The following is a 12,352-nucleotide window of genomic DNA, read 5'->3' on the forward strand; positions in this document are numbered from 1 at the left end:
CGTCCATTCATGAGTGTCGGAAGTGACACTTCATTGGTTGAAGATAATGTCAAGGTTGCCATACAAGGTGTTTGACCGAATCCCACGTTTAAACCACGTGTACTTGGCTAACCAACCAGCTTTTTACACCTGTCGCCGTGCACCCGTGTTTTAGATATTTGTTTGCTGAGAAGGGGAGCTCTGGAGATAGAGACAAGAGGGTCAATGACCTCTCGTAACACGTTAACGGGAGATATAGAATGCTTTTTAAATGTTTTGTTCTCCTTCTAAAATTTTGAATCAAGTTATTTCCAAAATGGTTCACGCTGTCACTTTAGAGAAATAAAGTGACATGCAGTAGTTCGTCTGTGTTTACAGTGTATGCGTGCAGCTTAGGAATGCATTTTTTATATCCTATAATTCTAGGAGTTTTATCTCCAATGATTAGCCACAAAGGCACATTTTCGGTCTTTGTGCTATGACATTGAAATCGAAATAACATTACTTTTGGTAGGTGGTAGCTTGAAAAGTAGAGGTCATTTTACCAGAAAGGATGGGGAATATCTGCGTTTACTCGCAAATGATACCTTTCTAGATTTCCATTTAAGCCTTAAAGAAACACAAACGTAAAAAATCCAGACAACACAATTCCTTATTTATGTAGAAACTTTTTTTTCATTCTATGAAGTGCATTATAAACATAGAAAATCATTCAAAATCCAAAACCCAAGCTTTCTTGCATATCAATTCTCAGGTCGAGTTACTGCAATATAAAGGGCATAACTCCCCATTGTTCTTTTGCTCATATCACGCACATGTTTACATGAACAGAGCACCAACAGACTCGTAGCCCAGCTACAAATTAACATATTGTCAATGATAATACATTACACGCGTAATTCAAAATTGATAACGAAGAGGTAACATACCAGAAATACCAATAAATACTATTCCATTAATGCTTACTCGAAATTAAATTTCAATTGTATATTGAGATTTAACATTTCAAGTGGTGTGACTCATTCAAGAAAACAGCTCTCCCACAAAGTTCGGGACCAGTTCTTAATCAGATATTCGGCGACAAGCCGCTAAGTGGCGCAAGTAATCAGTCCGGTCCGTCAGTTTCCAACTATACGCCTGTCATGCATAATTTCAGCCTCCACTCAAGCACATGCTTTTCAATACAAGATAAGATCCCGATATTTCTGATTCTTGGGTTGAAAGGTGTAGTCTGGCACAGACTATTTGCACTCCCTCTCAGAAAATTGAAGAAAATATTTCTTTGAAACATCGCATTCCTTTATCGTTACAGGTTTAGCTAGACTGTCTTTACCTCGGAATGGCTTATATGTTGAGACCTTGTCTTCAGTCTTTTGTCATGTCTAGGCTATGCATTTCACTTTTCTTCGATATATTGCAACAAAAGTAATCTCAGCCCTACATGTAAGTCCATTTCTTCACTTTTTAGCTCTGCCTTGAAATACCAGCTCTCTTTCTTTCCGCAACATCCCTACAGAAACTTGATAATCTGAACATTCTTCATCGTATTCCATCTCCAATCCTTCCAGTTTGTACAGCCTTCACTACGCATTCATTGCTTATATGTTTATGCCGACACATTGCTCATTTCTGACTTCATTCTGACCCTACTTCGTATTCTTTACGCTAATTGCATTCGTAACATGAATAATTCTCTTTACACGTGGTGCGTGCATCTAGCACGTTTGTCACCATTATTCACATCTAGTAGAAAATTACAGTTATTTTCTTGCGTTTCTCTCTGCTTTTTTTTTACAACACAGACAGATTGTGACAAGACTTCGCCTTCATTCTTGCCACCCTATCCTTCTTACTGCTGAGCAGCCTCTCCAAAAACTCCATAAAACGTTCAAAGTAGCTTTTCTCCCTTTCGGGCTCCCTCCTTGGCTCCGTCCTCCTGGCTGATCTGATTCTGTTACGGAGTCGCCTCTGCTGATTGGCCAGTCGCCTGGCCTCAGTGCGCAGCCGCAGTTGTCTCACGGAACCCTCGAAGAGCTCGTCGACGTTATGGTTGAAGGTAGCCGAAGTTTCGATGAACTTGCAGTCCAGACCAACCGCGCACTCGACACCCTCTGAAACGTAGAAAAAAATACAATATAAAACCTAAGAAGATATGGATTATAATGACCTGGGTGATTGGTTGGGCTAGATCATCTGACCGTTCCAAAATGGCGGTGCCCATGCCGTGATGGGTAAAACAGAACGGTTTATCGTGAGAAGAAAAACAACAACGAAGAAACGGAGAAATAAGGCAATCTTTTCCATGGCAATAGAAAGGGAGAGAGTCGTGGGTCGGTGATTTTAGTCTCTACCAAACTGACTACGCTGGCTATTAACGTTATAGGGAGAATGATTTGATCATGACGCCAGGGGAATTTTGCTAATAGAGAGTTTGGCAGGAGGGAAAACATTAACCTTAGCGTGGACTGACTCTCCTGGATAATTTCCCGATTTTTTTGCCGTTTTCTACGATCCCTGTACCCCGGCAGGAAAGCCAGGTGAAGGCTACGATGATTACCTTCTGAGGACACTTGTCGCCTTCGCTCGAGGTCGCTCTTGTTGGCGGCGATGATGATGGGCGTGTGGGCGGTCTTCTTCGCTCTCCTCAGGGACAAGGCCACGTCCGCCGCCCGCCGGAAGCTCTCCCTGTCCGTGGACGAGTACACGATGATGTAGGCGTCCCCGGCGTTTAGAAAACTCTCGTCGTCCGAATCGTACAGTTCCTGCAGAAAGCACAGTTAATGGAAACATGATTTTTACGACGAAATTGATCTCTTAACAGTAAAAACATCTGAGTATATAATATAAAATCAATATCATATATAGAAGTACTAGAGTTATCAGGGGCATCGTCATTAGATAGATTTAAAAACGCTTGTTAGTTCTGTGTGTGAATAGCATGCGTGACCAGCTAATATATCTTGTAGATATACAGATAACAAAACAGCGGCACTATTTCCGAGTACATACCATACTCAGGTAGCTGTCTAACTTACGGGGTAGCTAAAGGCTTGTGTTTTAGCACAGACATGTTTCCAGTGCTCGACCTGATAGTCCTTCAGCACCAAGGACATGTACATGTCAACGCTTTGAACAGCCACCGCAGCCAGTGAACTGCACTGGCTTGTGAAGCGCCGATTCGCGAGTTTCTACATATCTAGATGGGTCAGACCTTGACGGCATAAGAGCCTGGGTTGCCACCTGGGTCGCCACCCACCCCACAACATTATAACCGCCAGCGCCCACGGAAGGCCGCGAGGGGGGCCACACCAGAGACAACTGGAATCACTAACTCGTTAACGTCCCGCTGGGCAGCAATTTCCTCTCACATTAAAGGCGATTTCTGTGGTGAAAGAAAACACCTGCGTCTGGTCATTTGTCAGAATGACGTAACTCTGACCAGCTCTTGGCGTCATTCTTCTGCACAATCTCCGCACGTTACATGTGAGGCGGGGAGTCAGATTACACCGCGAGCCACCATAAATCATGGAAACATGAGCGTTTTGAATGTCGTCTGCACATTCATGTAATGAATGTCTGGCGCTTAAGTGTAGCAGTTAAGAAATTGGAGGTTAAACCCTCGCTGGCACTGCGGGGGCGCGTCCGCCTATCATCTTGTCAATGGGTGCATTAGGTCCAATCGCTCTCTGTCCCCCCGAAGCAATTCCCCCTCCTATTGTCTAAATGGGTGTCCGTGGTAGAGAAATTTATCAATTACAGGTCAAAAGAACGGGTGGACTCGAGAATACGAATACGAGGGCCCGTGGACTTTATGGCAAAATTTACGGCGAGCAATGCTTCTCAATCTCTCAGATTTCAGTTACCTGATTCAATGTACAATGTACGAAGTGCAATCCTCGAGTTTAGACAAGAATCAGTGTGCAAATTGCCATGTTGTATGCATACAAATCCCATTCAAACCATAGCTCAACATTTACAATCTGTGGGGCTTAAGGGATGTTGAATATGACAGATGAGCCAATACATAGCGATTTTTCATGACGCTCGTTAAGTTTATATGGTTTATACAACACCCTTGATGGTAATGGTTTATACCTCCCGTCGGAAGGTACAGCCCCAGTATCGGTCCTCATTGATTCATCCATTTTGATTCGGAAAATGGAATAAAGCCACAGGGTCTGTTATGAATGAAGCCAATGCTGTCTCGTCAAAGGGTTTCCGATATAGGACATAAAAGAATACAGATATACATATACAGCTATTACGCAATAACAACAACATGGGTTATCTAATTATCCTATAGGAGATAATGGGCGCTAACGTTACGAAACATACGCTCATCCGTTAATCTATGTGGTACGACGCTCCCCAGATATTTGCTGACGCACTTCCGCTTCCGGTGACTTTGTGAGCCGTTGGCGCCCACACTTAAGGACGCGTGATAGGATCGTCTGTCAATTTGCGACGTCCCAAACCCGTTGATTAGATTATGGCTATGTTGATACATGTGTAGTTAATATAGTGTCACGATGGAGGCTTTTCACCCGACACGTTACATGGACAGCTGATTTTGATACATTACACAAGCCCTACTTCGAAGTACTGCCCGTTATTTTACGTTATTAAACAGCGTTGCTCTTGTATAAAATGTTCATTTCTGGCACTTCTGTGTATCGTCCATCTCTGACCCACCAATTCATTTTTAAAAATCATCCGTTAGTGGATAATAACCACTTGGCACACTTTTTTCCCGACTAACAGGGCAATAATCCAATAACGACCCGTCCTCCAGCTTCTGTCGCGCCATATTATTTCGGTATGACGCTGATAGGAAAATAACACGCGGGATTGATCCATTGGACATTATCTGTGACAGAGGGTAGTTTCGAATCTGGCACAAATATCGATTTCCATTTTTTCCTCTGTCTCTCTTTCTATAACGAAAGGACAAACGGTCGTTCTGGCATTGTGGACTCAGGCCGGCAACGATCCGCGGCCTTCCATAAAGTGTCATGGGACATTTTCATTAAGGAAATCTGCCGACACAGCCTATGGATAACCTTTATGTTTAATTCAGTAACCTTCTATATATTCTGATCCATCGAATAAAAATGACAAATGCTGTAAAATCGTACATAGGAACGAGCTACCTTTTTTGAATTCTTAAAGAAATACTTCTGAATGACTAGCCTCCACCAGGCCTACGGGGGAGCGGGGATCGTAGAATTCGGAAAAAAAAATTGGGAAATTGGCCAGAGGAGTCAGTCTACGCTTGGATTCATGCGGCCGACCAACTCCGCTGGTAGCAAAACTCCCCTGGCAAATTATTCTCCCTATGCTGATCGCCGTAGTCAGTCTGGTAGAGACTAGTCAATGACAATGTGGATGACGTTTTAGCGCAGCAACTTACACTATCGTGACCCTGAATAAGCGATCACCCGCTTCAAACGCAACTTATACGCCTTAATCTAATCTCCGAGGTTATGCCGGGCCCCCAAACCGTAAAAAAATCCAATTACAAAGATAATGGCAACATGAACCAGGTTAACAAGGGGAAAATGGATACCTCAGCAAAACGGGTAGAATGAAGCCAAGGCGAACAAACGATTTCTCTTCCTTTGCGTTTAGATGTGCGGTTGTGCATGTATGGTGGTAGCTCATCAACATTGATACGAGCAAACTAACTTTATCCATATGTTACGTATCGGATCTAAAAAATGTTAAGTTTGAGCCAAAGATGCATGCAGATGTTGCAATCCCAGATTTTGTCTTTGACATGCATGTGGGGGAAGCTACAATTTTGCCTGGGTTTCTTCTTGATTTGTACAATTCTCCTAAACCCACATCAAACCCACGAGTTCCTTATTGTAACGTTAACGTTATATCGATGACTCATAGCCGGCGCCTCCTTCATTTGATATTCCTCTCACACCTTGCTGTCTTCTGTCCTTCGATTGCTAGTATTCCTCACTTTCACCATCTTGTCTTCAATCCACTCTGGCACCCCGGTTTGGGCTGGCGAACGTTTCCAGATAAGAAATAATCGGGAACCATTTTCTATCATTTGAACCATCTCGCACCGCAGTTTATTTCATTTCCCTACGCTCCCTCATGACGTCACACGTTCGAACGTTCATGCCCTCTATTTCTCCTTGGCTTTAGAAAAAACAAGAATGGACTAGTGTTAAAGTTCTTACCGTGGCGGGAATATCGGTGATTGACATCACCGCTGCCGATCCGTCGACTTTGACGTCTTTTTGAAATGCATTCCTCAGCCCGTACCCTGAATGGGAAGACGAAAGTTAGTCACACATTTGAAGACGTAATAGATGTGGGTGTTTCTGCCATGAATGTGGTTGCGCAAAAGTCTTTTTAAAACGCTGACGTAATGCATCAATTGTAGACGTTGACATGAATACGAAATACAAAACTTAGATACAAATCCGATCGCGACACTCATATAGGCTGGTGATAAATTTAACATAGTATAAATGATTATCAAACCTCTGAGCCTTTAAATAGTATTGCAATATTTCTAATAAGAGTACCGTATCTAGCTGCACATGGTTACTGTAATGGCTACCTGTTATCTTGTTTTAAACTACGCACTGGTATTCACAAAATAAGTTTTTGATTGTCCATGAGTTTGATTGCCCATGAGAATGCGTCTATGCATCAATCCATGTATCCCCAAAAAACTCGCCAACGAGATTGTGTGCTGTCGTGCGTACCATTGCAAACTTCAATGCCTAATTTAAATTCATTACAGACCACTTTTGACTTTTTCAAGCAATCCATCTTTGAAACGCCATGGATTAATAAATCATGAGGACTGGCAGCGTCGGTCGTCCATGAACGAAACGGCACGCCCACCTGTGTAGGCGACCGTTAAATAACGGTCGTCCAGGAGTCCTTCAAAAATGTCGATTTTGAGTACGCAATTATTTTGGAGTACGAAAAAAATAGGCAAGCTTTGACGTCATGGCGCAAACACTCGAGTCGAGAATAGAAAAAGGTGCATTGATATGATTATTATTCATATTTTGCGTGACGACATATGCGCGTGGCTATTAATATCAGCGGAAGAAAGAGTCACCTTGTGAAGAGATACTGTTTAATGTCAATTCGCCGCGGGCTATTTTTGAAACATTTGACGCAATCCGACGACGGCACTCAAAGGGAAAAATTGATTTTCTGTCTGTTTTCCATCTATCCTTACCCTTTGTTAAAAGTCACTTTCGGCGTTGTATATTGGGTTGGATCTGGGTGATACCATGGTTTAAAGCCCATTATGTAGTGTAAGCACAATTCAGAAATTAGATTTTCCTACCTTTTGACATAGTAAGCTAAATCAACATTAAAGCATTTGCATACTAGTATCCATTGAAAAGTTACATTAACGAGAATATTTTCAATTTTGGGGCAAAATGTGTATCTTTAATGTAGGGTATTTTTTCGACCATAACCTCTTTCGTCCCCTGTCGTCAAACACTGTTTATTAATCACTTAACACGGCCAAATCGGGATATTAATACTCAGAAGACTCAGATGTGTAATCGGTCAAGGGAGAGGGGCGTCTTCTGCTCGGCACGTAATTATAAGAGCGAATGAATCAAATCAAATCTATCGATTTCCTTTCAAATCTCTCGGACCGTTGCCATCCCAGCTGTCGAACGTAGTTTGTGTGTTATGCTGACTATGATTTTTCGCATCTGCCATTCATATTATGTTCTGTGGTTTGCTGAGTAAAGTTAGCAGATAATTGGTGCGCCACCCTCCATATCTCTCTCTCTCTCTCTCTCTCTCTCTCTCTCTCTCTCTCTCTCTCTCTCTCTATCTATCTATCTATCTATCTATCTATCTATCTATCTGTATATAAATCTACCCAACCAAAGAACACAGACGTGGACTGGCGTGGTATACTTTCATCCTATACTCGCTAGCGGTGCCCTTAAAACCGACGCGCTTATATAAGGATAATACAATAAGAAAACTAGTTTGATTCCAGTTCTGTTCAATATCGATGTTTTGTTATCACAAAAATAATTAATAGTTATTTTTCTACTTCAGTTACACTTTTTTGTAGGTACACTGACAGAACGATGAAAGACTGGACTGTACCTGGCATGGTATCAGGGTCTAGGAAAGGATCATCGCAGTCGCCGCCGTCACTATCGGACTCGTACCCTCCGTCTGCCCCCACGAACTGCCGGGCGAGCTCGGTCTTCCCGACGCCCTCTCCCCCGAGGAGCACCACGCGGTGGATCGCCGTCCCCACCGCCTCCTCTTCCTCGCCGGACGACAGCGAGTCGACATCGGAGTCCCAGCCGCTGTCCTCCCGACACTCCTTGGCGAGGTCCTCGTAGGAGAGGTTGGTGAGCGATCGGCGGGAGACCGCGGCGAGCTGCTGCAGACACCGCTTACAACTGGTCAGTGTCATGGTCGTGGAGCGTTCCTGTTCACCTCTCGGTCTGGAAAAGGAAATAAAAAGCGTGCTTAACTTGATGAAAATGATGAAACGGTACCGATCACTTCAGTCTTCGCCCAGATAACACACCGTAAAGATGTTCACCGCACATGTACACCACACAGACAACCACTAGCGCGGCGTGAACGTCAAGCATACATCCTATGATCATTCACAAAAATCTGCCCCGCCTCACGACTGACTGTGGATGAATCAAAACCGTAGTTAAGGAGAGGGCGTCGGTGCGTGCCCGGGTTTTAACCGCAGAAAGCGTCTATACCCATGCGAATATGCGTGTTAAACCCTCCACGCCCATTTCTCTGGATGAGGAGCCACTACTATCACTACCCGGGGAGGCGCGCTTTGCCCTACCGTGAGATCAGTCGCGTTGGAGCCGCTGTGGCTGACCGGGGAACCCACGTAGCTTCACACAGTACCATTCGAAAGCCTTGCAGAATCAGCCGAGTTCCTGTGTTCTCCGTGTGCACTAGGAGCCGACTGTGTTCCCTTACAACCTCGCCACACGGTTTAAATAGCGGATTCGCCGCGATCTTCTGCGCATGTCGGTGTTTGCGGTTGTGTGGTGACGTCACTCGCTACTTGAGCGCCTGCAGGTTCAGGTTATGACATCATGTGTCCCGGCATCCCACAGGAGACCCTCTTAAATCACAGCTTCCAGCCAATGCCTGAGCCAATGCAGTCCCAGCGGTTATCGATCCACCTAATTCGCCTCAGGATCCGAGCTGTTGACATCTATATAGATCGCCGAATTACTTAGAAGCGATGATAACCGTCTCCGCTGCGTGCCAACGAAATACTACACAGATAACCAACAACATCCACGGGCATAATCATTTGATCCATTTAACGATCTATCCAGATAGACAGAGGATGTTTGTGAGATTTTTAAAGTCTCTTTACTTTGGGAACTTTGGGATTCCAAGTAGGCAATCCTGTTTTTTTTATAGTTCCCAAACAGTGCTGCTGTTAGGGACCCAGAAAAGCTCACAGGAAGGCCAGGCTTTCCTTTCCAAAAGCCTTGACTTCGCGCTGAAGATGCGGTGCTGCCGGTTTACTTGGAAATTGCCATCGATTACGAGTTGACCTTACAAGCTTCGAGGTCAGGGTCAACAGAAAAGACGTTCCCTCCCAGCTCTCACCCCACGATTACGATGCGAAGACACGCCGAGTATAAAATCAGTTGCTATGATGACTACAATTTTCCCGTGATATTTTAGTCCCTTTTGCTATGCGTCATGGTAGTGGTGTGCGTTTCGGTTGTTGGTTAACAAATGAGTGATGTTTAGGAACAAATTTCCCGTAGCGCGGTCTGTGGGGATGTAAGAAGAGATGATCAGCAATGTTGACTGAGTTGGCGGGAAAAGGGCCTCATCTTATTACATCACATACATTCCCAGACGGCGCCCTCACTTGCTATATCAGTAAACCCCGGTCTGAGTGGGGTGAAGTTGTTACTTTGTCAACGATTTTCATGCTGGCACAAGATGAAGAAAACAGAGCTGATTCAGAAAATAAATTGTGGATGAAATAAAACATTCACTCATAAATAAGCGAAAGGGGGTGTTAAAAAAGATAAAGCTTGAAAGACCGGGAATCAAATATTTGACTATTTTCAGATGATGTTATTTGAGTCACCGCTTTCTGAGAATAGGTAAGACGCTGGAGGTTCACCCCGCCATTTGTCGCCTCACGTTTTCCTTCGACACCTTCTCCGTCTTGACGCACGCGGCTATCTAACGAGATAATATATCAGGGGATATACGTGACTAATCAGTACTTTAGCTTTGGCAGTATCTGCGGGGCTGGTGCATTCGTTATCCGTCTCAAGGGAACACAGAAGTCACGACACATTTATCAAAGTAGTAAATACATAGTGCTGTCGCAAACGGCCTGTAAGTTCAGTACTCACCAAGCAAAGGTTCGGCTCCGGCTGTTTTTTGACGCGTTTTAGGCGTTTTCATCGGGCTTTTTATTTAAACTGTACACAGAAAGCCTAAACTGTTACTACGTCCAAAAACAGCCGGAGCCGAACCTCTGCTTGGAGAGTATGTAAACCGCATTAAAATCAGTGCTGTATGGCCATGTTGTCAGTTACCGTTACTGAATCAGTAGATAAATGCAAATACATGGTTTCAAATGTTTTCCCCTGCTAAATCTATTCTATCCACAACATATTTTCCAACAACAGATCTGAGACCATTTACCAAACAAATGACGTGTTACATGCGACAATGAGATAACGCACTTGTAGGAACAATGTACTGTCCTTGGTTTGTTTCAATATTATTCCTACATGTACCCATTTTTACCTTGGCCATGACCCCATGAAATCCACAAGAGATACCGTTACATGCCCTACTTGTTACGTAGTTGTAGTGTTTCCACATGTAGCTGTAGATTAGTCTCTCAGCATGGTTGCTTTTGTCACACTCTGTACCTTATACAATTTTTGCGCAAGTTCATATACGTATAAGTTCATATTAGATAAAAAAAAAGATTGTGTCGAAAATTAACGTTACCACTTCGGAGAGATTTTATTTGTAACGTGACTAAAAGAAGTGGGACAAGAAATTCATAAAACACAGATAAGATAGATGCATATCAAGTTTTCTGGCTGCCCCTTTAGCAGATTTTCAAGAGAACAATTGTAGCATACTGCGAAATCCTGCTGATTCATACCAAGTCATCTTTTAAAGAAGTGAACGTAAACATATTCCCCTAGTACCTCAGGGAACTGTTCCAATGCTTTATGACAATTTAGTGGTTCGAACGTACCGAGAGAGTTACCGGAGACATTCAGAGACGCTCAGATGTGATTTTGAAATCGATTTTGTGGCCAGAGGAGCGTTAGAATGAATCCTGGGTTCAGTGGAAACAAAGACCCAGTTTGGCGGGAAAATTACCTCATGACGTCATTCAAACTGCTTTCAATGTCGAGCGATGTTAGGATAGAGATCTATCATGTGTCTAAATGTGAAAAAGTATATTGATACAAACGTCTTGTTTTCGAGTTTCTGCGAAATCTACAGGTCAGTCAACCAAGCCAAATGAGTCACTGGCTCAAGAGGGTAGTTACTAAAGTCATTCAAGTGTTTATGATGGAAAGCATATGGCTGAGACAAGACTAGTATTAACGTTACTGCGTTATTCACTACCCAAAACGTGAGACGCGAATCGCACACTTCACCGCGTCCTAATGCATAACGTTACACTTCGCCGTGAATGCGTTCATTGACCCACAGCAACTATCGCAAACTCTTTTATGGGCCTTCCGTGTCTCTCGTGGATTTGTTTGTCGCGATTTTGGCACTCGGTGCAATCTCCGAAGGTGTGTAAAATATTGTCACAACCTTCCTTCGTGGCCATTTCAGACGACGTTTCGATCACACGTTCGAATTCACTGTCAGAAATTGGTCCATCATCACTTCCCGCCTACGCGTTGTCATGGGAGACAAAGTCTTACCGCGGCACGAGAAGATAACGCACATGTCGTGTGGACGATAATTTGAGCACGATGCTGAAAGGAAGAGAAAGCCCGCTTTTTAGATTTCTTACAGAGGTTAAATTGCCTTCACCTGTCGACGCCCACGCTGCGCGGGAGAAAGGTATAAAGATCAGCGGAATGTCAACTATAAAGCACTTTCAACCCACTGGAGGTCAAGTTCAACTTTGAATTGCGCCATTGTGCACGCAACTGCTGGAAGATCGTTACTCATCAACAATCGGTAAATCCGATTTCTGACGATCAACGTGATGAGATCATACCATGATCACTTGCACAAACGTGATCATGGTTCCACAAAGAAGACCTCTAAAAAAAGACAGAATAAAGAATGAAATGCATTGCACATGGTACAGACATTTACAACGTATGGCAGGAGTTAT

At 43.6% G+C, this 12,352-nt stretch overlaps 1 protein-coding gene across 1 annotated transcript; it reads right to left on the bottom strand.

Moving 5' to 3' along the window:
* Positions 1-631: 631 nt before the first annotated feature.
* Positions 632-9,035, bottom strand: LOC118417891 (GTP-binding protein REM 1-like). The gene is made up of 5 exons (XM_035823645.1): positions 8,819-9,035; positions 8,101-8,450; positions 6,177-6,262; positions 2,537-2,741; positions 632-2,090 (listed from the first exon to the last, which is right to left on the bottom strand). Exons 1-5 carry the CDS (start codon positions 8,884-8,886, stop codon positions 1,771-1,773), a joined length of 1,029 nt encoding a protein of 342 aa, XP_035679538.1. The 5' UTR covers positions 8,887-9,035; the 3' UTR covers positions 632-1,770.
* Positions 9,036-12,352: the final 3,317 nt, after the last annotated feature.

Source organism: Branchiostoma floridae, chromosome 6 (genome assembly GCF_000003815.2).
Source record: "Branchiostoma floridae strain S238N-H82 chromosome 6, Bfl_VNyyK, whole genome shotgun sequence".
NCBI lineage: Eukaryota > Metazoa > Chordata > Leptocardii > Amphioxiformes > Branchiostomatidae > Branchiostoma > Branchiostoma floridae.